The 27,429-nt window shown below is 43.6% G+C and overlaps 1 protein-coding gene across 13 annotated transcripts in view; it reads left to right on the top strand.

The window, feature by feature from the left end:
- Cacna1d (calcium voltage-gated channel subunit alpha1 D) overlaps positions 1-27,429 on the top strand; it is a 353,221-nt gene that overhangs the window by 274,020 nt on the left and 51,772 nt on the right. For 8 of the 13 annotated variants that reach the window (XM_070018511.1, XM_070018508.1, XM_070018513.1 and 5 more), the window contains 8 exons: positions 767-873; positions 2,493-2,580; positions 3,196-3,303; positions 3,386-3,438; positions 4,806-4,952; positions 6,836-7,037; positions 9,704-9,862; positions 11,136-11,246. In XM_070018511.1, coding sequence (XP_069874612.1) covers positions 767-873; positions 2,493-2,580; positions 3,196-3,303; positions 3,386-3,438; positions 4,806-4,952; positions 6,836-7,037; positions 9,704-9,862; positions 11,136-11,246 — 975 coding nt within the window. Of the gene's footprint in view, positions 1-766; positions 874-2,492; positions 2,581-3,195; positions 3,304-3,385; positions 3,439-4,805; positions 4,953-6,835; positions 7,038-9,703; positions 9,863-11,135; positions 11,247-27,314; positions 27,399-27,429 lie in introns of all 13 variants that reach the window. The other 5 variants (XM_070018505.1, XM_070018515.1, XM_070018510.1 and 2 more) reach the window with 1 other exon arrangement.

The following is a 27,429-nucleotide window of genomic DNA, read 5'->3' as shown; positions in this document are numbered from 1 at the left end:
CAGGTTCTTTAGTCAGGCGAGTGAAGCGTTCATATTTGAGGTCTATCATTGTGGTAATCAGGTCTAAATTTGTCTCCTTAAAAATGTGTCTGAAGCTGGGCGCTGGTGGCTCACGCCTATAATTCTAGCTACTCAGGAGGCTGAGATCTGAGGATCGCAGTTCAAAGCCAGCCTGGGCAGAAAAGTATGTGAGACTCTCATCTCCAATTAGCCACCAGAAAATCAGAAGTGGCACTTTGGCTCAAGTGGTGGAGTACTAACTTGAACTGAAGAGCTCAGGGACAGCACCCAGACCCAGAGTTCAAGCCCTATGACTGACAAAAAAAAAAAAAAAAGTGTCTGAAATCAGCTGCCCTCTTTGGGTTTTATTTTGAGTAAAAGTTATTTGATTGCTTAGCCCTTTTATGTGTACTTTGCTATTGTCTGTTTTGTTTGGTGTTTGTTTTTTTGGTGCCAGTATTGGGCTTGTGCTCTCAGTTGGTCTTTTCAAGTTCACAGCTGGTACTCTACTATTTGAGCCACACTTCCACTTCTGGCTTTTTGCTGGTAAACTGGAGATAAGGGTCTCTCAGATTTGTCTAGTCTGGCTTTGAATAATGATTCTCAGATCTCAGCCTCCTGATTAGGTAGGATTATAGGCATGAGCTACTGGTACCCAGCTTGCATTTGTTAATAAAGTCATACTTTCCTTAAAGTTTTGTGAAGAGCCCAGGTTTCTTTACCTCTGGGAGAAAAAACAGCAAATGACTTTTGATTCTGTTTATAGATGACAACTTTTGGAGCATTCCTGCACAAAGGGGCTTTCTGCAGGAACTACTTCAATTTGTTGGATATGCTGGTTGTTGGGGTATCTCTGGTGTCATTTGGGATTCAGTAAGTATACTATGGTGTGGTTGTGTGTGTACATACATACATATTTATATGCATATACACGTGCAAGCACAAATCCAAACACACGCACATCTAGGAATATCAACACAATGGTTTATATAAGAAATTTTGGTGTAATTCATAGAGAATAGACATTATTTTAATGATTATATTTATTTGGACAGGATTGCAACCATGCCATAAAACGATGGGGCAATTCTTATTATCCTGTGCTTCCTTTTTTCTTTTTACTAATTACTAGACTAGGTTGTTTTATTCCCTATGAAACTGGTTTGGAGCCAAGGGTGAAAGAATTAATTAGGGGGGAGAAAGCCAGGTTCCCAGTTCCTCTAAGGGCTGTTTCCAGGCCTGAGGTCATCTTCTCTCAGATCCCAGATCCCCTTCTGTAGAGGAAGAGCTGGAGCCAGGTGACCTCTCAGGGCCCCTACCTTCCTGAATAATGACTTACCTAAATTTCCAGGAGGCAGCAGGTACTACAGCCTTTCCTTTTGGCCTTTGATGTTTTTCAGCTAGGAGGGATCTGAGGTAAAAAGTTAGGACCTAAGGTCCCTCCTTGGTATTTGGAGATCTCTGTTGGGGAATAGCCATTGCAGAGCCTGGCCTGTATGTCATTTGCCAGACCTGGGGGCAGAGGCTACATTGGGAATATCAGCTGTGGCCTCACTTTCCTGCTGGCCTCTGAACACCTCTTTTGGAATTGATCATTAGTACTGCACATGTGTACATGTGTACACAAGCATCCCTCCAACTAAAGGTAATTGGGGAGGACGAAGGTCTCATGCCTAGCATTGCCTTCCTGGCCATCCTCCTTACCTCTCACTGATGCCCAGAAAAAAGGAGCCCCCTAGCCTCAGCTCAGGACATTTACACTGTATCTTCATAAGTACCATAAATTTCCAGACTCTCCCTGCCTTCTCCAGCTGCAGCTCTAACCCACTTCCTCCTATACAGGGGTCCCCATATGTGGGGTGCTGCAAAGGAGCTATATTCTGTCTTGTGCCTTTATATGCACTGCTCCCATGATCTGGAGACCCTCTCCCCTCTACAGCTAACTCCTGCTCCTCCTTTGCAACTTCCTGACTATCACCCTTCTAGTCAGCCTTCACAGACTGCCCCAAGGCTGTACTTACCCAGCGCAGCACACTGAGTTTACCTCATTGTCCTAAGTACCACTCAGGACTGTGATTACTCTTGTCTTCTGCCAGATGTCACTTCTTGAAGGCCAGAGAAGCTCAGCACCAAAATACTGCAAAAGGTTTCTAAACTTGAACACAAATTTAAACCTAAAGGCCAGGAGCAACCTACTATTTATGTTTAGTGAAAAGAACAAAGCAAGTTTATAAATTGCATTTCTACCAAGGCTAGTTGTGAACCTAAGGTAGAGCCTTCTTGGGTGCATATGGGCTCATCTCAGGAGGCACTGTGTGTGTAGCATATGTTGGAAAGAGATTGTGCTGATATCCTAGAGAGGCATCAGCTCAGTTCAACATGGATAGCAGGCAAATTGAAGAGATGTAGATCAAGTAAAACTACTCATCTCAAAGTATTCTTATCCATCCAGAATGTCTATCACTCACTTTTTTGCCTCTATTCTTCCTTAGATCCAGTGCCATCTCTGTTGTGAAGATTCTGAGGGTTTTAAGGGTCCTGAGGCCTCTCAGAGCAATCAACAGAGCCAAAGGACTTAAGGTATTGATTCCTATCCTTCTGGCAGGGCTGGTTTGAGTTAAGCTTGGCTGTCATTACTGCTGCTTCTGCACTGGAGCTGTGCTGGGGCCTGATGAATTTTCAAGTGGGGTTTTTTCCCCCCACCAATTAAGCCACCTCTGCCAATTCCTAGTGTCCTTTAAGTTTTTCTTTTATTTTCCTTTTATCCCCAATTTTTCCATTGTGGTTAATGTTTATTATTTTTTTCATCACTAGTATTTCTTTGTGTTTATTTTTGACTTTAAATCTCTATTCAGGCAGGTCATAGACAAATCTAGAGGGGTTTGTATTTTCTAAGTCCTATTTGGTGGTGGGATGATGCTGGGAGCCTATGCGCTAGACATTGCTATCCACATAGTGTTTTTAAAAATTAAACCAGTTACTTGAGAAGAACCCAGAGAGGCTCAATTATGGAGTAATCCTCACAATAGCAATGGAAAGTAAAACACAAAGGCCTGTAAAATCGGAAGATGATATGAAAGTGTGCAGTAAAACAGAAGCCCTAGGCTGGTATCAACTCACCTTTTTAGGCTCTTTCTAGGACCTTTCTAGGGTGTCACTTGACGCCCTATTGTCTCCCTGCTCTTTTCTCCCCAGCATGTTGTTCAATGTGTCTTCGTGGCCATCCGGACCATTGGCAACATCATGATTGTTACCACCCTGCTCCAGTTCATGTTTGCCTGCATTGGGGTCCAGTTGTTCAAGGTAGGGGTGCTTTCATTCAAGGCCTGGCTTGATTTCTATAAGGAAGAACCTGTGCTTGACAACCTATCTGTTTTGCACCCAGGGCAAATTCTATCGCTGCACAGATGAAGCCAAAAGTAACCCTGAAGAATGCAGGTGGGTGTCCTGAGAGCAGAGCACAGAATTTGGAAGAATAAGTTGAAAACTTGAAGGAATCATTCATGCTAGCATTTCAGAAGTTTAAGTCAGGAGATAAAAGGCACTTGTGTGCTTATCTCATTGCTGGATAGATAAATGTTGGGTTTTTTCCCTTTGTTTTCTAAAACGAAGTGAAATTCACTGAAGATAAAATTGTTTTCAGTGCACAATTCAATGGCATTTAGTGAAGTCATGTGCATCTAGCACCTGTATCTGATTTCAAAACTTTTATCATCCCAAAAGAATGGGCAGATGTTTTTCACTATTGGGTATAAAATGTATAAAGGAGGAAGGGGATCCTGAAATAACAATGAAGAAATGCCCCAAATAGTAACTACCCTTATATCCTTATGGATGTATACCTTACATCCATAAGGTATTGAGGAGGTGACTCTCCTCTTCCAGAAGTCTTTCTAGGCTTCCTCACTCCTTGTTTCTCTCACCCACACTTTGGTCAGATTTCTACTCAAAGAGACTGGCAGAGGAGAGGCACAGTAGGCAGTATTCATGTCTTTTACTCTAGATGTCCAGTGAATATGAAGGCAAGCGTGAAAACATTGTCTGGAGCTTAAGGTTGTGTAGAATCTGTGACCCTGTCCTTCTAAGATGTAATGACCAAGGTCTAGCTGCCAGTCCCCCTTGCATAATTTGGGGTTTCCTTGGGCAAAAGATGTAGTCACAGAGGACAAGGTACAAATTGACTGTGGAACCTTTCACCTAGGTTTGGAGGACAGAGCGCCCCTATAGTTAGGCAGTACAGAAGCACTGTGGAGATGTCCCTCCTCACATGTGAAGTAACAATCACAGACTTTTTCTCTTAGAGTCCTTCCAGACATCAAGTGCTGTAAGAAATATCATGTAACAGTTCTTCTAGAATTCTTTTGGAAATGAAATTGGGAATGTTATTGATATGGAAAGAGATTTGATGAAAACTAAGATGTACATAAGAGTATACCTGGGCTCATGGAACGCCTGATAGCCATATCTTTAATTCATCAGCATATACTTTGAGCCTGTTTTCTGTGAAAACCAAACACAATTTGGAAGTTTTCATTTGCTAGCAGTCCTGTTGGGTATCTCTTAGCTGCTCTGGAGAATACATTTTGCAGTAGTCACTATTTAACAGTCACTTGAACTGCAGACCAGATTTAATGTAGGGAAAGCAAGGTTCTACGTGAGAAGCTTTGCCTGTGTCCTGCTCAGGTGTGTGACTTGAGTTGAGTAGGGCATTCTGAAGGTGGGACTGGAGCCATGGGACTGTCTTAATGCTTCTGCTGCCTGCCACATGTGAAGTCAGGGTGACTGGCACTTCTTTTCTTCTCTAGGGGGCTTTTCATCCTCTACAAGGATGGAGATGTTGATAGCCCTGTGGTCCGTGAGAGGGTCTGGCAAAACAGTGACTTCAACTTCGACAATGTCCTTTCTGCCATGATGGCACTCTTCACAGTTTCCACGTTTGAGGGCTGGCCTGCGTGAGTACAGAAAACACACAGTCTTCCATTGAGGTATCTGCTGCTCCTCGGGGGACTGGGCTGAGTCCTCTCTCAAGGAGTGAGCCCCATTTTTCTTCTTCATAGTTGTGAAGTGCACCACTTATCACCATTTCCCAGCCCAAGTGGCTCTTCAATCCAAATAGGCAGATGAGTGGCTTCTGTGGCCCACTAATAGCATGCTCAGATTTGAAGCAGGGTTGGGCTAGGACCTTCGAAGCATCTCTGAATGGGACTAGGTAGTCATAACAGGCATTTGCACTCTCCTACCAGTAGCCATTTCACTAAAGCTACCTTTCTGCTGTTCCTATGTCCCAAACCATTCATTCTGATGCTTCATGAGCACTACTATAGGTGTAGATGGTTGCCTGTGTCATTTGTTCAAGGGAGGCACTTATATGTTCATTCTGAAAGTATGTTTGTGATGCCATCTCCATGAAATATGTTAGGCCCTGTGAAAGAAACAAAATAGGACATGATCATTCCCTGCAAACCTCAAATCCAGTAAGCATGTCAGGTAGTCAAACTAGAAAGGATCTTTGATATGTCCTAGATGGCAGAAGTATCTTCTAGATACTTCTAGAATGGCTAGGATGTTGGTGAATAAAACATGCAGAGCATAAAGAACGTAGAAACACTACCCTGGGTCATATGTTTCTTTATGCCAGCTCACCTCAGGAAGCCCCAGCTACCAGATCATTCTTGCTTATTATATCATCATCAAAGCAGAGATACCACTGATAGAGACTGAGAGAAGCTTGTAGAACAAACTCTAAATCTCAGCCACACTGGAGAGCTCAAAGGATCTTTCAAGAAGCAACTCCTTAATGGTCTTAATTTAGAGATAATGGAATAAGCGTAAGGATGGACTAATATCACAGAACAGATGCAGAAAGAGCAAGAGTCTCTTATTCCTTTCCCACTCCCCTTCAGATGCCCTGTTCCTACAGGAACTGCAGAAGGAGGGTGCTCTGAGCCTCACAGGTGAAACTCTCAGTGTGCCTCTGAGAGTCATATTTCCGGAAGCATTTGTGGAGTGAAAGAGATGGTTGAGTATGGCTTACTCATAGGGAAACTTATCCTAGAGGCCCAGAGTAAGACCTTCATTCTGAAGAGGCTTTGATATAGTATCAAGGTTTTAGACACTGCATTTAAGGTTTTAGACACAGCCATTGGGAAGCTGAGGAGCAATGAATCCACCTAAGATTCAGGGTTTGGAGGGCCTGAGCTAAGCTCCCACCTCTGCCGCTGCAGGGTGTGACCTTGGCACTTAGATCCCTCTCTGAGTATGCATAGAATGTGGATGTCAGTACAGATGTGAAAGCGAAATGAATCTGGATCCATAGGGAGTGTTCCCACAGTGGGTTAAATCTTCATCAAAGTGAAAAGTCAGTTGAAATTGAGAATGTTACGGTAATTTCCTCCTTTTTGTCAATAATTCTGCTTGACATATATTTACTTTTAATAGGCATTTCAGTTTAAGGAACTTCTCTTAAAGACAGTTTTCTCTGTCAGCCTGGATAGTTTTCAGTTTCAATACATTATACGCATTGTTCTTTTTTTCCTTTTTTTTTTTCCTGTGAATAAAATGGAATGTCATTGAAAGCTGGAGACATTTTTATTTTCAGTCCTCAGAACAATCTTTCAATGGTTATATCCCAGGTTCCCCTTCCTGTCTGGACCTGAGGCTGAGGAGGACCCCATAGGGACCTGGCTGTGTCCACAGGCCTTGTTAATCCCATGAGGGGTTAACAACCAATCTCATGAGAGGAGTTCAGAGGAATTCTGGGGCTTAGAGAACAGTGGGCTGGGCCTTGTGGCCTGAGTGGGGTTGAAGGTCCTCACTCTGTTTTTCTGCTCTCCAGGTTGCTGTATAAAGCCATCGACTCCAACGGAGAGAATGTTGGCCCAGTCTACAACTACCGCGTGGAGATCTCCATCTTCTTTATCATCTACATCATCATTGTTGCTTTCTTCATGATGAACATTTTTGTGGGCTTTGTCATCGTTACATTTCAAGAGCAGGGAGAAAAAGAGTATAAGAACTGTGAGCTGGATAAAAATCAGGTTAAAGTCACACACTGTTTGTGCTTCCTCCCTTAAGAAAGAGCAGATCTCCTTTCAATTGTTTTCCCTCCACACAGAGAAGGGTATCCATGTGGGTGGCTCAGGGCCCTAAGCAGAGCACATGCTCAGTGACATTAAGTCTCCCTGTGGAGAGTCAGGTCCCCAGAGATTGTGAAGGGCTAGGGTTATAGCTCAGGGTTACCTAACATGTCCTTGGTTCAATCCCCAGCTTCATATGAAATAGACTATGATTGTGAAACTCATACCCAGGCCTGTTGGTAAGAAATCAGAGAATGCTTTGGCCAATTTCTTAGGCCATGATCCATTCGTGATGGCTCAGAATCTAGTGGGATTTTATGATCTGGGGACAGAGAACAGTAAGTTTCCACAGTTCCTACTGAAGACTCCTTAGTGTTAGCTTAGGGTAGATTTTCATCACCTTGACACTCTTGATGTTGTAGACTAGATAGTTCTTGTTTATATTTCCAGGGCTATAGGAACCATCTGTGCCCTCTACTCACTAGATACCAGTTGTATCCCCCACCCCCTTATCTGTGACAACCTAGTATTTCCCTACATTTCCAGGTATGTTCTGGGGAACATGGTGGTCCCTGGCCAAGAATTGCTGACTTAGGAGGAAGAACCCTCTAATAGAACAGGGAAAGCCAGAAACATTGAACTTGGAACTGGAGTTTCACTTGCATAATTCTTTCTCTAGCACCTTGTTATAGCCAGTCTGGTAAAAGCACAGGGTTTTTAGTTATGAGCACTGGTGATACCAGAAATCCAGGAGTTCTCTGGACCTGCTCTTTTTGTATCTGTTCTGTGATATTAGGTCCATCCTTACACTTATTCTATTATCTCTAAATTAAGACCATTAAGGAGTTGCTTCTTGAAAGATCCTTTGAACTCTAGGAGCGTGGCTGAGATTTAGAGTTTGTTCTACGAGCTTCTCTCAGTCTCTATCAGTAGTATCTCTGCTTTGATGATGACATAATAAGCAAGAATGATCTGGTAGCTGGGGCTTCCTGAGGTGAGCTGGCATAAAGAAACATATGACCCAGGTAGAGCTGTTTCATAGGAAACATGAGGATGCACTGGTGGTTTGATTTGTAGAAGGACTTCCCTTAGAGTTGTGAGGATATTCTTACAGATCCACCAGTGACAGTCCAAAGGAGACTTGTCCCAACCCTTTCCCCATATGAGGAAGACAAGATGAATGGTAGGGCCAAAGCCATCCAGGCAGGGCCAACACTATAGTGTGTCAGCAGCCAAGGTTCCCCAAAGTCTCAAATCAGGGCCATAATCAGGGCAGGTAAAGTCAAAGTGGCACCAAGTCTTGGATACAGGGAACGCCTTAGCCTGATGTATTCAGAGTCAAAGGAAGAGTGGGACAGGTCTAGGGACTCAGGAATGAGCTGAAAGCTCTCAGGGCTGAATGTTCCCTCTGGTCTTGTTCCAGAGCACTAACCCTTCTTCTCCAGTATGAGTGGGAAGGACGGTACTCCAGTTAAGACCCAACCTTAATTCACCTTAGTCAAACCATTATTACCCTTTCCTGGGATTCTGAAATGAGCATGTCAAGCTCCTGAACCTCCATTTCCTAGAGAGACACATTGACAACTTACCATAAGGCATCAATGATTAGCTCATCCTGCCTTCAGAGAGGCATCTTATGTGGGTCCATCTGAGCAGTCAAGAGGCTGCTGTCCCAGGAAGTTAGCCTAGGTCCTCTGGTTCTTGAAGAGCATATGACTTTTGGCAGTTGGCTTCCTCTTCTGGGGCTGATACATGGTCAAGTCCCACTGGTAGAACGGTCTGGGACAAGGCCTCACTCCTCTGCTTATATGTTAAATACTGTAGGTCTTCAGCAAAAACTCTGGCTACAGTTTTTGTTTGTGTATTGTGGTCCTAAAGATTGAAATTCAGGAGACTGGAAATGTGGCTTAGTTGGTAGAGTGCTTGACTAGCAGGCATGAAACCCTTGGCTTGATTCCTCAGGAAAAGCTGGAAGTGATGCTGTGGCTCAAGTGGTAGAGTGCTAGCCTTGAGCAAAAGAAGCTCAAGGGCAGTGCCCAGGGACAGTTCAAGTCCTAGGACTTGGGGGGGGGGAGGGGAGAAGATTGAAACTCAGGACATTGCAATTTCTGTGCCCCAATCCTCTTGTCATTAATTTATTTTTTGGATAGGATGTCATGATTTTTGCCCAAGCTGGCCTTAGATCATAATCTTTCTACATCTGTCTCTTGAGTAGCTGGTATTACAGATACTTGCCACCACACCCAGCTAGATTATTTTTCAGATGAGGTCTCACTAACTTTTCCTCCTGGCTGGGGTTGCCTTCTATCTGCATCTCCCAGCTAGCTAGGATTACAGGTATGAGGCATCATGCCCAGCCCTCTGGGTATAGTTGTATAAGCAAAAATAATATCAAAAGCATTAAATTTCCTGGAGATTGGCATGAGGAACAGAGTTGGTGATGTATGCTGGACCTTGAGTGTCTTGGTAGTACCATGGCAAAAAGGGAGACTGCTCGTGTCGTTTTCACATCGTCCTTGGTCCCCTCCCTGGAGGCTGGAGTGAGCTCTGGCAGGGCAGATAACTGCTGTGTGCTCCTTCCCTAGAAGTTCTCAGAACTCCGTGTTTTCCCTTTTCTGCTGTTGCAGCGTCAGTGTGTCGAATACGCCTTGAAAGCACGTCCCTTGAGGAGATACATCCCCAAAAACCCCTACCAGTACAAATTCTGGTACGTGGTGAACTCTTCGCCTTTCGAATACATGATGTTTGTCCTCATCATGCTCAACACACTCTGCTTGGCCATGCAGGTAAAAATGGAGACAGCTGTGGGAACCAAGTCTGGGCATTCTGCGCAGCCCTGTACCCAAGATTCTGAGGGTGGAGTGCTCCCTCTCACACGAGGATGGGTTTGATTTTCTGATGAGTTTGGGCAGTAGCATGGCAGTGCCCCATTCTGGCTGACTGTTGTCATGGTAGATCTTTCAGATCACTCCTTTGAGCAGATGGTATATATAAGTCCTATGGAGCCTGCCTGTAGCATTCAGTTCCCTGTGGGTCTCCTGTGGCCAGGAAGAAATTGAGGATGCAAGCTTAGGAGTTTCACAAGCAGTCACGTCAGTCCTTGGTTTTACTCCTTACCAGCTGGGTAGAAAAGTTGCCAGTTCTGTGAAAGGTATTTAAATTTTCTGAGCTTCACTTTACTGGTAAATGTAGAAATCTATTACCCTTTCCTCAGATTAAAAAAAAAAAAGTTTATGTTGGACTGTTTGTGAATACCCAGTGTGGAAAAGTAGAACCCAAGTTACATTCCTGGCCCTCAAAGTGGTTCCAGTATGCCAGTGAGATAATTGAGTTTGACCTGAATTACTGTTGCTTCTTGCTGATGTTGGAGCAAGGACTGTATCTCACTTGAATAAGCCAAGTCCTTAGATTGCAGAACAGTATCAACAGTGAATGTTTTCAGAGGTTTTGTTGTTCAGTAGATATGACAGTAGGCCAGAAAGCAACGGCCAAGGTCTAGATCCAGATTTCGCTTGGACCTAAAGAACTTGAGCAAATCAAACCAGCCCTCAATGCCATCTAGACAACAGGTCTACAGACAGTCAAGGATAAATTTTATGGCATTTTTGCTGAAGAATTCTTTATGAATGAAAAAGAGAACATGCTGATGGAGACCTTATAATGCCTGCTTATTAAACATAGACATAAATGGCATAACATCCTGCCCAAATTCTACCTATATTCATGAAGATTTTTGTAGTATCTATATCATGCCTTAGTTAAGGGCCTGAGTATAAGCCCTATCAGAAGAAAGGATTGATCCTTCTTATCCTGAGCAGAGAGAATAGACCTGTTTGTTCCCCCTTTTCCCCTCCATCATTCAATCATCCTCATCTTGTCACAGACCCCCTGTACTTTGTGGGAGTTCACCATGTGACCCTGCAGTTCTTACCAAATCATGGGGAAAAGGTGCTGAATCATGGAGGGTGCCCACAGGGATGCAGAGGCCGGGGAAGCCTGCGTGTGTAAGGGAGTGAGACCACAGGGGTCTGAGAACTGCACCTCTGTCTTCATCTGCAGCACTACGAGCAGTCCAAGATGTTCAACGATGCCATGGACATTCTGAACATGGTCTTCACTGGGGTGTTCACTGTTGAGATGGTTTTGAAAGTCATTGCATTTAAGCCTAAGGTGAGTTGTTGAGTCCATCCACTTCACAAAGGCTAAAATCACCCCCAGAGAAGCACCCTGCTTCCTGTTAACCTTGTGTTATGAACTATGCTAACTTATTCTGGCTGCTAACTGTGTTACCACTGAGAACATTAAATCTGATAGAGAATCTGTACACCTATGGGAAAATAAATCTGAAGAAGTAAAGCCCCCATGAAAATAAATCTGAGATAAAGAAGAGGAGGGGAGAATTGGGAATTTTTAGGCTGAAGATTGTTCTGAAACGTGGTTTTCTGTTACTAGAACAGCATGCATCACGTTGTCTCAGGGAAACCTGCCTCATGGTCTGAGCATGGAAATGTTTGAACATGAAAGATTTCGATCTTGATTTTACTTTCAGATACCTAACATGAAGTTTAGTTTTATTTGTTCTTGGCCCACAGCATCCTTTTCACCTTTTAAGGAAAGTTCTGGTACCAAGTACAAGCTTCTCATAGCCATACCATCATTTGTTTGTTCAATTTAGAAAAATTTCACTTGAGTTTAAGAAAGGAAGATGTCAAATGTATTAAACTGTATTAGATGATTCAGTATATCGAATCTACTTTAAGAGGGAGTGGACTCCAGTCATGCTTGCCAAAGGCTGTGGTGTAACAGACTGTGTAGCTCATGTCAAAAAGCACAGTTCTGGAATCACCCTAGGTTCGGGTCCTAATTTCACCATTTACTATCTTAAGCAAGTTACTTCACTTCCTGTGTTTCCATTTCCTCATTGAAAATATGAGAATACTCATAGACGTATTTTATAGCGCTCTGTTGAGAAGTGAACAATTATTATATCCAGTGCTTTAAAAAAAAAAGTATCTGGCATGTAGTGCCATAGTGTTCACTGTCAGCTTCCATTATAATACCACCATCACTAGGCAGTGATGTTCCTTCATTTTAGAACCCTAGACAGAAGAGCTGAGAGCTGAGCTGAGCTGTGAAGCATTTGGATGTCACTCTCTTTCTGACACTCTGAGTTAGAGCATGACAGAGACCAGGGCCCCACTCATTGGTTCTCACTATGTGAAGCATCAAACAAGACCAACTAAAGAAAAGCCGATTAAGAAATGGATGGTCTCACATATGTCACAGGGAGTGAAATTCTAATTACAAACTATTCCTTTCTTTAATTTCAATTAATTTCTGTACAATCTTTATCAGATCTTTGTGGACCAAAAAGAAAGGACATTTGTAAGTGAATAATTGGGGTGATTGCAGTGGGGTCAAATTTGGCACTTTATGCATGGCCAGATATTACCTGCTGTGACTTGTCCATATCTAAATACATGAACATCTCCTTTTCCAAATTCATCTTCAATTCCTCTAAGATTTTGGTTTACTTCCCTCTCATATTTACATCTTTGAACAATATTTGTCTGAACTGATGGAAAAGGTTGCAGAGTAAAAGTTCTTGATATGTGCACATGGAACATACTCATGGAACATTTCCCAGATACTCTGTGCCATGTTTTCTTTGCCTGGTGATGAAGCTGTGTGTGTGTGTGTGTGTGTGTGTGTGTGTGTGTGTGTGTGTGTGTGTGTGTGTGTGTGTGTGTGTGTGTGTGTGTGTGTGTGTGTGTGTGTGTGTGTGTGTGTGTGTGTGTGTGTGTGTGTGTGTGTGTGTGTGTTGCGTGTGCGCATGCGAGCGAATACACATGCTTGTCCTGGGGCTTGAACTTAGAGCCTGAGTACTGTCTCTGAGCTTTTATGCTAGCATTCTACCACCTCAGCCACAGCTTTACTTCTGGAGTTAATTGGAGATAAGAGTCTCACGGACTTTCCTGCCTGGGCTTGGAATCATACATATGTGTGTGTGTGTGTGTGTGTGTGTGTGTGTGTGTGTGTGTGTGTGTACACATATATATATACACACACACACATATATATATATATATATGCCTGTGCTTTTGAGTGTATGAAGGAGCTTGTGTACACAATGTGTATACATTTGTGTGACTGTGTATGTGTATATGTATGTTCTGCTTGTGTCCTCTAGTAAGCCAATGCACTGGCTTATAGCACCTGCCGGGGAGGCAGGTTCAGTAGCGTGTGAACAGTTGGGTGTTATCAAGGAGGAAATGAGTAACTAATTTATAATCAGTACTGATATAGATAGGAGTTTTAAAATGGGTCATTTCCGCCAGAAATTATGCTGCTTTATAGTTTTACTCAGCAAGATATTTTCATAAGCTGAGATGACCCCGAATTACCACTGTGAGAACTCTTGCAATAACGGTGGCATCTCAGCACTTACAGAGCGCTGTGGCTGCACTGTGTGCCAAGAGAGATGAAGCAAAGCAAAGTTCTTCTTGAAATCCATCCTGATCTTTAAAACTTAGTTTGTTTCTTCAATGCTTACAAGCCATGCCCTTTTGTTTTACAAAGGAGCCAGTGAGGTTCTCTTGTACCTAGACAGTATGGGGTATTTAGGCCCAGAAGCAATTTCAGACTTTGGGGATCAATGTTCCAAGGGGATAGTTCCAAGGAGATAGAATCTCCTGAGAGTCTGTCTCTTTTATGTGCCAGGGTTTTGGAGGCCAACTTCTGTATTATGTGAGCACACTTTCTAGAAGGGCTTCCTAGCATCGCTGTCAGTAGATGGCAGATGCAGAAAGTGAAGTTAGACAGAGTTCTTCCTGGGAAGGCAGAGGCATTTCAGGAGGCAAGGGTTAAAATAATGGGAGGATTCTGATCTTGCTTATAAGAGAATCTGGTTGAGTAACGGGACCTTCTAACAAAGCACATTTAGAAGGAAATGGGCCACTGCCATGTGGGGTTCATATCCACAAGCAGCTGGGAGCTTCTACAGTAGGCAGGCAGTCTTTCTTCATGGGAAAAGCTGGTTTTGATCATAGGTTGACAAGAGCGAAAGGTGATGAGAAATTAAAGAACAAAAGCATCAAGGAAAGGCAAGCAAGTACTTTAATTTATTGTATTGAGACTTCAAGGAGAAAGCCTACCTGTAGGGCATCAACCTTATGCAGTCCAGATTGAGCTTTGGACTTGAAGTTGATCTCTGAGCTATCGTTTTGAAAAAACTTAGGTAAAAAAAAAAAACTCATCCCCTTGTCCTTTTCCTCCAGTACTTCCCAGGGAAGTTGCAGAAATTCTCCAATTAATTCTTATGCTTCCGGAAAGGAGGAGAGGCTTTCCCAAAATATTGGCTTCCACCATTATAAAGAGCCCTTCTGTGGAGTCAGCGGGCCTAGTCTGTCTGTGTTCCCTTGGTATATTTTCAGATGTTTCCAGATGTTCTCTGGTGTTTTGGCCAGAACTTGATCCTGTCCCTGACTACCTGCTGTGGCCATGGACTTTTCTCCAGGGAGCCACACTCTGTTCCCTAGTCTTAGTCATCAAAGCCTTCTGATCTCATTTCTTCCCTGCAAATATCTAATTTATACTCCTAGCTACCTTGGGCTTGGAGAAAATAAAAACAAATTGACTTAGAGTCACTACTCCCACCCCCAACCCCAGGCAGCACTCCCTGCTCCAGGACCCCTAATAAGTGTATGGCTTCTAAACTCCAGTAATACCACAGCACATTCAGTACTGTCTTTTTAGTTCTTCAGTGACCACGTCTTTGTAAATGATTTATTTTCAGTACCAAGTAATGCTTGAAACCAAATATCCCTGCCCTTAGAACTTCATACTGATTCCTTGGTGAGCATTGTCCTCTCATCGTACCTCTTCAGTGTCAGGGTCACCCAGAGCTTTCCTGCTCCTCTTCTCTTCATTAAGATACACATATGCCCAAGGCTGTGGTGGCCTTCAGTCTCGCCCAGACCTGCCTGCCCTCCCTTGTAGGCTACGCTGACTGCCTGCTTTTTTTTTTTTTTTTTTTTAAGCAGTCTCCTGTTCCCAGCTCTTCCTTTTTTATCTTTCAGTTACTCCTTTTGTAAGCAAAAAGTCAGTTGGCTAGGCCACTCTTCCGGTGATAATCTAGCCACCTATTGTTTGAGAGGGGAAAAAGTGGTATTTTTTGTTTGTTTGTTTTGGTGCTGGTTCTGGGACTTGAACCCAAGGTCTGGGCCCTGTCCCTGAGCTTTTTTTGTTCAAGTCTAGTGCTCTATCACTTGAGCCACAGATCTTCTTCAGCAGGCTTTTGTAGTGCTTAAATGGAGATAAGCATCTCATGGACTTTCCTGCCTAGACTGGCTTCTAACCATTATCTTCAGATCTCAGCGTCTGGAGTAGCTAGGGTAATCCTGTAATAGGCATGAGTCACCAGTGCCTAGCCCCACAAAAAAGTATTTTTTAAGGCTAATATTCAAAATCCTCCATAAAACATTGGTCCAGGCATATTTTTGCCTCACTTTCTGTTACTCACTGCTATTCCTTTTTCCCCACTCCATCCTAGAATATGAAGTTGCTAGACTTTCCCATGCTCACAAGCCTGTCTGAAAATCCTTTTTTTGCCTTTGTATGTATTAAAGTCTACTGAAAAAATTGCCCCTCTGTGTCGCTGTCCATACTCATCCTGCCAAGGCCACTTGTTCACTGACATGTGCATCCGCAAGGAGCTTATCCTGTGTTGTTCTCATTCACACTGCTCCTTGTTTCTCTCCATTTTCTAAGGAACAACAGCTTTTAAGATCATAGGCTGTCTTTAAGTTCACAGGGCCTCTCATAAAGTCCCCTGCATGTGATTACTCTGTAAAGATTGATGGAGTGGAATAAGGAATTAATGGATGAGGTTCTAGTTGCTGCTTGGTCTAAGATGGTACTTGCTTTTCTATCACAGGATATCTGGTAGAACAGAGTTACCAGCGTAGAGTATATTTTCCTTAGGCCCCTCCTTTGTCTTTTGAAAGGGATGTATTAGTTCGAAAGTTGTCATTTTACACTACAGATTATCACATATTGCCCAAACATCCCTGCCAGAAATTGGACTGATCTGGCTACTATGGTGAATGGCAGAAGACAAGTCCTTTGTATAGATCTGCATTCTTCAGATCTGCTGATGAGAGTGAATTCAGGCAGAAAAAAGAACCTAGATGTGAGCTGCTTTTTCATATCCCATTTGCATCCCTTCTGCACATATTGCCCCTTACCATGCCCAAACCTCTGCTCAGCCCTGGCTAGAGGTAAAGTCAAAACCACATGTTCTTGAAGTCCTAGGTTGTAAGAGCCTACTCTTTGGAGTCAGCACAGAGCTCCTAGGAATAATAGAGCTTCTTGGCTCTAATTCTGCAAGGTCAGGTTCATGACTTAAAATTTCCAGAGTCAGGATATTTTTGGATAATAAATGTTATTGCATGTGGCTGACTTGTTTGGTTTCTTTAGGTAGATGAAACTGGTTCTCCTTGAGGGGACTTGGCTGTAAAATTTAGTTTGGGGAGGACATGTCGCTATCATCTGAGAGGACAGAGTATGGATATGGGCCCATCTTCAGCAGATGCCATGGTGGCTATAAAGGGTGGGGGAACTGAGTCATGCTCACTCAGCAGTGATTTTATTAAATAGGAGGCTGCTAAACAGGGAAGCAGTATGTGGGAAGAATGGGAGGGCTGGCATTTCTGCCTCCCCTGAGTTCCTGTCAGAGCCACCTGGTCAGACCCTTTGATTCTAGCCACCTGCACTAAGTCAAGTTTCCTGTTGCCTAGATTAGGGGTGTCAGCCTTTGATCCATGAAATATGAGAATTTGGGCATCATTTTGTGACTGAGTGATTTTCTAGAGAAAGAGTCACTGACATTCATGAACATTTCTAGGACCCCAAAGAAGTATTAAACCTTTGTATCATGTTAGTGGGAAGGAATTTTATCTACCGCAGTGCATCAGAATTGGCCTCCATCTGCTAGTGAGATGATGGGAATAACACAACAGTGGGAACCCTGATCATTTTAGGTTGTAGTTGAATTGTGAGTGGGGCTGAAGTGCAATGCACAGTGAATTTGGCTTCTGGTAAATCTATCCAGCAAAAGGAGAGATAACAAGCATGTGGTATGGGCATGGGCAGAGCTTGATTGTGTGCCTCAGGAGTCAGTATCCATGCTCTGAGAGTACTCTAGCAGTCTAGGGTCTACCCACACCAAGCATTTGATTAAGGCATAAATTCCCCCTGAAGGAGGGGGAAGATTGCCATGCTGTTTAGCCTCTATGAGTTGTTCTAAATAAGACTCTTCCCCTTAGTGTAGTCTACAGCATTGCCAGCAGTGCAAAGAACTGCTTGCTACCCATCATGTGTGACAAGTAGAAATGATTCCAGAGGATCTACCATGCTCACAGCCTTGGGCATCAGTGCCAACGCTGAAGGAACCATGTGACACAGCTGACTTGTCAGAGGACTTCCTTTATATCCTGGTGCCAGATCTTTACCCTACCTCTGACCTCTTGAGGATCTCAAGTCTAGACTTAAAGATGCCTTCTCTTCTGAAGGAATTCATGAGAAGACAAACTAAGAGGTATAAGTTACATTTTGAGGTAGACCTTCCCATTAGACTTCTAAACACAGATGACAGACTTAGTGCAAGATAACTTATTTTGTTGGCTGCTTGGACTGATGAGAGAGGAGTTTCAGAGAGTGACAATCAGCAAGGGTCAAGTATGGGAGAGGCAATATGATTTTCAGGGTGAGAGGCTTAGAGTAAGTCAGAAGTCACAGAAGCTGGGTGGGGAAATCTTACCTTTTTTAGCAAGAAATTAAGACAGTTACTGATTGGAATGTGATGACTTTCCTATTAATGGGACACCAGGGCCTGGGGAGTGTGGGGAACATGTAGAAAAAAATTTTAATGCTCCAATGAGGACATTCAACATGTCCACATATTCTATAGTGTCACAAAAGACTGTGACTATACAGCGGTTTCCTCTGGGCCTGCATTTGATCACAGTTCCTGGAACCTGATATTTCAAAGTACATTCTTAATACTTAGTACTGTACTCAAAATACCCAGTTGTAAACATGCTGGACCCTTCTTTATATAACATTAGACTTGAATTTTTATTTCCAAGACATATGCTCATTTTTTTTTCTTTTTTAAATTTTTTTTATTGTAGAGATACTATACAGAGGGTTACAGTTACATGAGTGAGGCAATGAGTACACTTCCACTTTCTCTTGAACATTGTTACCCCCTCCATTGTTTTCCGCCTACCATCCCCTCCCTCCCTCCCTTCCCCAAGGTTTTTTTTTTTTTGATCGTGATTAAGTGATTACTTAATTTCCGGAAATTCACAGTATTGTGGAATAATGATGCTCATTTAAAGTCACAAGTTCATTCTAACTTTCCTGGAGCAAATTGTCTATCACAGTCTGTAATATATAACGGTGCTCATATGTTATATACCATATATGTGATCAGCAGCATGGGGATATTTAGTAGTGGTTCAACCAGATGAGTGGGAGTTCTTTGTTTCTTAAGTCCTGTTAGTTTTGTCATATCACCTAACATTTTGGATTCATCATCCACTTATCAGGGAGACCATGTACTGTTTGTCTCTTCGTTCTTGGCTTACCTCGCTCAACATGATTCCTTCTAGCTCCATCCATTTCCCTGCAAATGCCATTATTTTGTCATTTCTAATGGCTGCATAATATTCCATTGTGTATAGATACCACAATTTTTGGATCCATTCATCTGTGGTGGGGCATCTAGGTTGTTTCCATATCCTAGCTATTGCGAACAGTGCTGCAATAAACATGGAGGTGCACGTGTCCTTGTATATTGGTTCCTGTTGTTCAGGGTAGATGCCTAGAAGTGGTATGACTGGGTCGTAAGGGAGGTCAATCTTTAGCTTTCTAAGGACCCTCCAGACTGCTTTCCAAAGTGGTTGTATGAGTGTACATTCCCACCAGCAGTGTAATAGCGTTCCTCGTTCTCCACATCCCCTCCAGCATTTGTCGTTGGCTGATTTGTGGATGTGGGACATTCTGACTGGGGTAAGGTGGTATCTCAGGGTTGTCTTTATTTGCATTTCCTTCACCACCAGGGATGATGAACATTTCCTCATGTGTTTCTTTGCCATTTTTATTTCTTCATTTGAGAAGTCCCTCTTTAGTTCCCTTGCCCATTTAGTAATTGGTTTGTTGGATTTGGGAGGGATTAGTTTCTTGAGTTCCCTGTATATACAGGATGTTAACCCCTTGTCTGATATATTGCTGGTAAATATTTTTTCCCAATTAGTTGGTTGTCTTTCTAGCTTGGTTGCGATAGCTTTATCTGTGCAGAAGCTTTTTATTTTAAGGTAGTCCCATTTGTCGAGTCTCTCTCCAATTTGTTGTGACCCTGGGACTCTGTTCAGGAAGTTCCTTCCTGTGCCTATTAGTTCAAGTGTCTCTCCTACTCTGTCCTGCAGTAGTTTCAGAGATTCAGGTTTAATGTTAAGGTCTTTAATCCATTTTGAGTTGATGTTGGTGCATGGTGATAGGCTGGGGTCCACTTTTAGTTTTCTGCATGTGGCTACCCAGTTTTCCCAGCACCAGCGGTTGAAGAGGCTGTGTTTCTTCCATTGTATGTCTTTGGCTCCTTTGTCGAATATCAGCTGGCTGTAGGCCTGTGGATTTATTTCTGGATCTTCTATTCTGTTCCATTGGTCTTCGGGTCTGTTTTTGTGCCAGTACCATGCTGTCTTTGTTATTATAGCTCTGTAGTAGAGTTTGAAGTTCGGCATGGATAGCCCTCCCATATTGTCTTTATCCCCTAGAATTGTTTTGGCTATTCTAGGTCTTTTGTTGTTCCATATGAATTTTTGGACTGTTTTCTGTATTTCAGTGATGTACGTCATTGGGATTTTAATAGGAATTGCGTTGAATTTGTATATTAGTTTTGGAAGTATTACCATCTTTACTATATTAAGTCGGCCTATCCAGGAGCATGGGAGGTCTTTCCATTTCCTAGTGTCTTCTGCAATTTCTTTCTTTAACTTTTTATAGTTCTCATTAAATAGTTCTTTTACATCTTTGGTTAGGTTAATTCCTAAATATTTTATTTTTCGGGAGGTTATTGTGAATGGGGTTGCTCCCTTTATTTCCCTCTCTTCCTGTACATTATCAGTGTATAGGAAGGCAACTGATTTTTGTGGGTTTATTTTGTATCCTGCTATTTTGCCAAAGTGATTTATGATTTCTAAGAGTTTGGGGATGGAGTTTTTGGGATCATGGAGGTATAGTATCATGTCGTCTGCAAAAAGGGATAGTTTAACTTCTTCTTTTCCTATGCGGATCCCTTTAATGTCTTTTTCTTGCCTTATTGCCCTGGCTAAGGGTTCTAGGACTATATTGAAGAGGAGTGGAGACAGTGGGCATCCTTGCCTTGTTCCTGATTTTAGGAGAATTGGTTGTAGCTTTTCCCCATTAAGTATAATATTGGCTATTGGTCTGTCATAAATGGCTTTTATTGTTTTTAGAAATGTTCCTTCTATTCCTATTTTCTCCAGAGCTTTTAGCATGAATGAATGTTGAATTTTGTCAAAGGCCTTTTCTGCATCTGTAGCGATAATCATGTGATTCTTGACCTTGGCTCTGTTGATATGTTGGATTACATTTATTGACTTACGTATGTTAAACCATCCCTGTGTCTCTGGGATGAAGCCTACCTGGTCATAGTGAATTATTTTTTTTATGTGTTTCTGGATTCTGTTAGCTAGAATCTTGTTAAGGATCTTTGCATCTGTGTTCATCAAGGAGATTGGCCTGTAATTCTCCTTTTTGGTTGGGTCTTTGCCTGGTTTGGGGATGAGTGTGATATTGGCTTCGTAGAATGAGTTTGGGATAGCTCCTTCCTTCTCTGTTTCTCTGAAGAGCTTGAGGAGTATGGGTATTAGTTCTTGTTTAAAGGTCTTATAGAATTCTGCTGTGAATCCATCTGGTCCTGGGCTTTTTTTTGTTGGAAGACTTTTGATAGCTTCCTGTATCTCATTATAGGATATTGGCTTATTTAATTGGTTAACTTCTTCTTTGCTCAGTTTGGGCAACTTGTATTTCTCTAAAAATGCATCCATTTCTGCCCGATTTTCTTCCTTTAGAGAGTATAGCTTTTGAAAGTAGTCTGTTAGAATTGTTTGGATATCTTGGGTACGTGTGGTGATGTTTCCCGTGGCATCCCTAATCCTATTAATATGGGTTTCCTCTCTTCTTTTTTTAATTAATCTAGCCAATGGGCCATCAATTTTGTTTATTTTTTCAAAGAACCAGCTTTTTGTTTGGTTTATTTTGGTTATGGTTTTCTGATTTTCTAATTGGTTAATCTCTGCTTTTAATTTGGTTATCTGGCTTCTTCTAGTAGCTTTAGGTCCCATTTTTTCCTGTTTTTCTAGCTGTTTTAATTGCAACATGAGATTATTTACTTGGTCTGTCTCCATTCTCTTGATGTGGGCACTGAGGGCAATAAATTTGCCCCTCAGGACTGCTTTTGCTGTGTCCCACAAGTTTCTTTGTGAGGTGTTTTCATTTTCATTGAGTTGTAGGAAATGCTTTATTTCTTCTCTGATCTCTTCTGTTATCCAGGCATTGTTAAGGAGTGTGCTGTTCAATTTCCATGTATTGGAGAAATTTCTGCTGTATGCTTTGTTATTGAGAGCTAGCTTGATTCCACTGTGGTCAGATAGGATACAGGGGATTATGTCGATCCCTTTGTATTTGCTTAAGTTCCTTGCATGAACTATGATATGGTCTATTTTGGAGAAAGTTCCGTGAGCTGCTGAGAAGAATGTGTACTGTGTTGTTTTAGGGTAAAATACTCGGTAGATGTCAGTTAATTCCGCTTGAAGTATGGCCTCTCTTAATTCGGTAGCTTCTTTGCCAATCCTCTGGTTGGTAGACCTGTCCTTTGGTGAGAGTGGTGTGTTAAAGTCTCCTAGTATTATCGTATTGGGATCTATTTTATTCTGTAAGTTTGAGAGCATTTGTTTGACATATCTGGGTGCACCAATATTTGGGGCATATAAGTTGATGATGGTTATATCCTCCTCTTGGATTGTTCCCTTTATTAATATGTAGTGTCCGTCCTTGTCTTTCTGTACTGATTTTAATGAAAAGTTTATTTTGTCAGATATCAGGATAGCTACACCTGCTTTCTTACTGGGGGCGTTTGATTGGTAGATCCTTTTCCACCCCTTCACTCTGAGTTTGTTTGTATGTTTGGCTGAGAGGTGGGTCTCCTGAAGGCAACAGATGGATGGGTCTTGTTTTCTTATCCAGTCCTCAGTTCGTTTTCTTTTAATTGGCGAATTCAGCCCATTTATATTAAGAGAAAGTATAGAGAGATGCATTGTTGTCCCTGCCATTCCGTTTTCCTAAGTTTTTCTTTTTTCCTTTCCTCCTGTGTTTGCTCAGTTAGACTTTGAGTAACGCCTGTTTGGGGCAGGCCCCAGTTCCTGGCTGCTTTCTTCAGGTTGTGTCCCCCCTCTTAGAATTCTTTGTAATGCTGGCTTAATGTTTATGTATTCATTTAGTTTTTCTTTGCTATTAAAAGTTTTCAGTTCTCCATCAAATGTGAATGCTAGCTTTGCCGGGTAGATCAGTCTGGGTTGGCAGTTATTGGCTCTCAGGGCTCGTATGGTGCTTTCCCAGGCTTTTCTTGCATTCATTGTTTGTGTGGAGAGATCTGCAGTAATTCTTATTTTTTTCCCCTTGTAGTATAGCTCCTTCTTCATTTTTGCTGCATGCAGGATTGTTTCCTTATTATTCAGATCTATCATTTTTACTATAATGTGTCTAGAAGTGTTTCTCCTGGGGTCTTGCTTGTTGGGTGTTCGATAAGCTTTTGTGATGTAGCTAAGATGGTCGTTTTTGAGGTGGGGAAAATTTTCATTGATTATATTGTTAAATAGGTGTTGCATTCCCTTGCTCTGGAATTCCTCACCTTCGTCCACTCCAATTATGCGAAGGTTAAATTTTTTAGCATTATCTGCTTGCTCTTGAATATCCCTTTGGTTTAATTTGAGTAATTTTTCCATATCTGTCACTTTTTGGTCCAGTTGGTGTATTCTGTCTTCTGTATCTGACACTCGACCTTCCATTTCATTCACTCTGTTGACAGTGGCTTCTATTGTGGTTTGCATGGAGGAAATGGATCCCTTTATGGATTCAATGTTGGTTCTCAGAGTACTGATCTCACCTCTCAATGAGGTATGCATTACCTCTAATTTGGCGTTTATCTCACTTCTTACTGAGGTTTGTGCAGCTTCTATTTTTGCATGCATCTCTTGCTTGATACCCTGTATCTCTTTGGATAGTTCATCCTTGTGCTCTTTCAATTTCTGATCAATTTCTCGCTTTATTTCTTGAGTCATTGCCTCCAGCAACCCTTGGAAGTAGCCTTTGTCTTCCATTCCTGCTTTGCTCCCACTGGGACTCTCCCCTGTGTGGCTGCTGGCTTTTGAGGTGAGCTTGCTGTCCTGGGTGGTAGTAAACCTTGTGATTTTTCTCTGTGATTTTCGCATGGAGGTTTAGGAGACTGCTCTTCAATTTTGTTTTGGTGTGTCTGTCTTTGCTTGGTTGCTGATTCTGTATTGGTAGAGAGAGTCTGTGCCTGATCTGGGTTCTGTTGGGAGCCTATTTCCAGCTGCTATTCTGACTTACTTAGGATTCTCAGCTCTCTGCTGTAGATTGCTGGCAGTTCCCGCCTTTGGAAGGGTTGCGCAGCCTAGACTGCTTGTGTTTGCTCCTACGGGTGCTCTTATGAAGAACATATGCTCTGGATGCACTCTCCCAAATGCTGGAGTCTGCTATGGGCTCCTGATGTGTTTTTGTTTATTTGTTTTGGGCTGGTTGTGGGCTTGAACTCTAGGTTTGGGTGCTGTCCCTCAGCTTTTCAGCTCAAGGCTGGCACCCTACCGTTTGAGCCACAGCACCACTTCTGACCCTTTTTGCTTTTGTGATGCTGAGGAATCAGATGCAGGGCCTCATACATCCAAGACTATCACTCTATTGCTGAGCCGCCTTAACAGTCTGAGCTCCTGCTTATTATCAGGTGCTGGCAGCCTGTGTTGCCCAATTCCCAGTCTAGGATATATGGGTGGAGTTTTGGTGGGGTTTGGGCTTCTCTTGTCCTGGGCCTCCAGGTCTTTTGTTGTCACAGGCGTGCTTCCCGGGGGAGTGTTGTTTCCTGGTTTTCTCCCCTCTGTTGAGGCGTATGCTCAGCTTTTTACTTCAATTGGGAGGAGTTGGTTGTGTTGTTCAGGCGCCGGATCCCCGGGCCTGGTTCCGGCCCCAGCCTGGAGCGCGCTTGTTAGGCCTGTGCTGATGTGTATACCACCTAGGTTATGCAGCCTGGAGCGCACTCGTTAGGCCTGTGCTGATGTGTATACCACCTAGGTTATACAGCCTGGGGGACACAGTTCAAATTTCTTCTACTGTTGGTAGTCTTGACCCAGGGGCGCTGTTCCTGGCTTGGGCATTTAAGCTCCCTTCCAGGGGTGCTCTTGCTCTAGCCTGGCCAGCTGAGTGTGCTCCACGGGCTGGTGGAGCTCTCAAACAGTTCCCAGTTTTAGTGGGTCCTGTGGTCCGGGTGCTGGGGTAGGGAGTCTAGGTCAGGGTCTGGGGATTCCCTCCAGCTCTGGTCTCCCTTGAGGGATACACTTCCCCTGTGGGGTACTCACCCTGGAGCTGGTTGTTTCTGTGTGGTGTAGGTCGTCAGTTGTTGTTGCAATCCGCGCTGGGTTGGGCGGTGGTGGCTCTGTGTGATTCTTTTCTGTCTCTGCCTCTGTCGAAGCTGTTGGGTTAAGAGTGTCCACGCTCAGGCAGCTTCTTCTCGGTACCTCTGGGGCCCAAGTGACCCCGCCGGGTTGTTGCGATCGTGATCGGGCGGGCGGGTGGTCTGCAGACAGGACCCTTTGTCGCGCCGAGCAGCTTTGGCGGGATGGAACCTCTCTGCTCGGGTGGAGAGTGCTGGATCGTTGCGATCGCGATCAGGCGGGCCGGGTGGTCTGCCGACAGGTCCTTTTGTCACTCTGCTGATGCCGAGCGGCTTTGGCGGGATGGAGCCTCTCTGCTCGGGTGGAGAGTGAGGGGTGGGGGTGGGATCCTCATGGAGACTCCCGGCTGGTAGGTTTCTCTGTTCCTGGCGATCTGCTGTTCTGCAAACCAGTACCTGATGTTCTGAAAGTGGCCCCCTGTGTCTCTGCTGTTTCTCTGGGGCTCCCCCAGCCCCCGCCGGGCCGGCTGGCCGGCGGCTTGGCGCACTGCCGCGCGGCCAGTAAAGGTTGGGGGAGGGGTCTTCGCTTTTCTCTGTTTTGAAATTCTTTTCCTCTCTTTCTTTTTTTAACTGTGTTTTTTTTTTTTTTTGTCTTTTCTTTTTTGGTACTGGGGATCGAACCCAGGACGTTGCACTTGCTAAGCAAGCGCTTTGCCACTGAGCTACATCCCAGCCCTCCTCTCTTTCTTTTTTTGTTATTCTCCGCCTCTGGTTTTTCTCTGAGTGTTCGTCTTTTTGTTGTTGTCGGTCTCTTGGGGAGATTAAGCGTTGGAACTCGAACTCTCTTTTTGGTTGGAGAGAGCTGTGGCGTTTCCCTACTGCCCCGTCGCCATCTTGGTCCCCCCTCCATATGCTCATTTTTTAAGAAGATGTAATTGATTTATAGACATGCTGGACCCTTCTTTATATAACTTTAGACTTGAATTTTTATTTCCAAGACATATGCTCATTTTTTAAGAAGATGTAATTGATTTATAGACAGTCCAGTTGTGGCAACCAGAAGCCTCCTGGTTCTGTGTACAGAATGAACCCACCACCTCTGACAGGTTGTTTCCAGAGGTGTCACTAGTTTAGCATCTACTGTGTGATATACAATGTATGGCACATATGTGTGGATTTGTAATTCAATCCGTGGGACTATTATACCTTAGAACTGGTAAAATGTCAAGACTAGAAAATCAAGAACCAGTAGAAACTGAGTGACCAGTAGGGTGCCAGTTGGTGGAATGAAGACCTCTGTATGTCAAACACTACTGTGTTTAGGACTCTGGGTCAGATGTCAGTGTTGGTGGAGATGAGGACAGAATGAGCAGTGCAGTCCTCCTTGGAAGGGGAGGTAGACTTTATAAGATCAAGGTATGAGAGAGAGAGATAGTCAAGATGATGCAATGTGGGCAGTCAGGAGGGAGTGGCCGGGCTCCATAAAGGAGCTGGCATTTATCTGACCTGGAAGGAGGAAGTGAATCTGGGCAGAGAGAGATGAGCTGGGGAGGTTAGGCTTGTAGAGGCACAGGAGGTGTGGAGGAACCTAATGGTATTCATGGGGATAAAGAGTCATCTTAACCTAGAGAATGGAGAGGTCAAAGAAGAGCCACAGTCAAGGTGGAAAGAAGAGTGGGTTTGGCAACTTGGAGCTTCTTCAAGACTGAGAGAGCTCTTGAGTCTTCTCTCCATCATAAGTACTCAGATCCTCTGTAGAACCTGCTTCAGCTACAGTGGAGCTGAAGCTCCATCCTCATATCTAAGCATTTCTCTGCCAGAAGGCTATGCCTTCAGTCTCTGTGCCTCTCTCTTGCTATAAACTGTGACTTTTAGGCCAAATCTGTCTGTGTTCTTTAGACAAAGAACTCTTTGAAGACTGAGGGTTGATTTGGTCATCCTGTAACAGGGTGCAGCCTTTGTAATACTGGACGGTTGAGGATGCAGGAGGGCTGCTGGCTTGTTTGAAGTGGCACAAAAATGAAAAGGCGTGGTATGCCTACTGCTGTGGCTCTTTACGGGAGAGAAGAGAGGCAAGTAGTGGTCAGAAATTATTGGAAGGACCAGAAGAGCCTGGCTATTGTCATGGTTTAGGATGGACATGCTAGGTGCCTGGGCAAGGTTGCTTTCTCTGCTCAGAGGCTGTGGTGTGTGTGTGTTTGTGTGTGTGTGTGTGTGTGTGTGTGTGTGTGTGCTGTCTCTCACACATGCCCTTTCTTACATGCACAAGTGCCCAGCCACCCCCTCTGTGCCCCTTTCCACCAGTGGACAGTATTGTTGCCTCCTTTTTGGCTCTCCCACTGCCCCCCCCCGCCCCCCCTCCCCTGGTTGCCTTGGGTGCTGCAGGGACTCAGATGTGTCCCCCTATGATCCGTGTGATGTTTCATTCATACGTGCTCATAAACATCTGCCCCACCCGCTCTGTTCAGGGGTATTTTAGTGACGCCTGGAACACGTTTGACTCCCTCATCGTAATCGGCAGCATTATAGACGTGGCCCTCAGCGAAGCAGACGTGAGTATGCACCCGGCGTGGCCTGCGTCCT

Source organism: Dipodomys merriami, unplaced genomic scaffold, assembly GCF_024711535.1.
Source record: "Dipodomys merriami isolate MVZ:Mamm:240054 unplaced genomic scaffold, mDipMer1.0.p SCAF_13, whole genome shotgun sequence".
NCBI lineage: Eukaryota > Metazoa > Chordata > Mammalia > Rodentia > Heteromyidae > Dipodomys > Dipodomys merriami.
The sequence above is the reverse complement of the archived record's forward strand: the minus strand, read 5'-3'. Positions and strand labels throughout refer to the sequence as shown.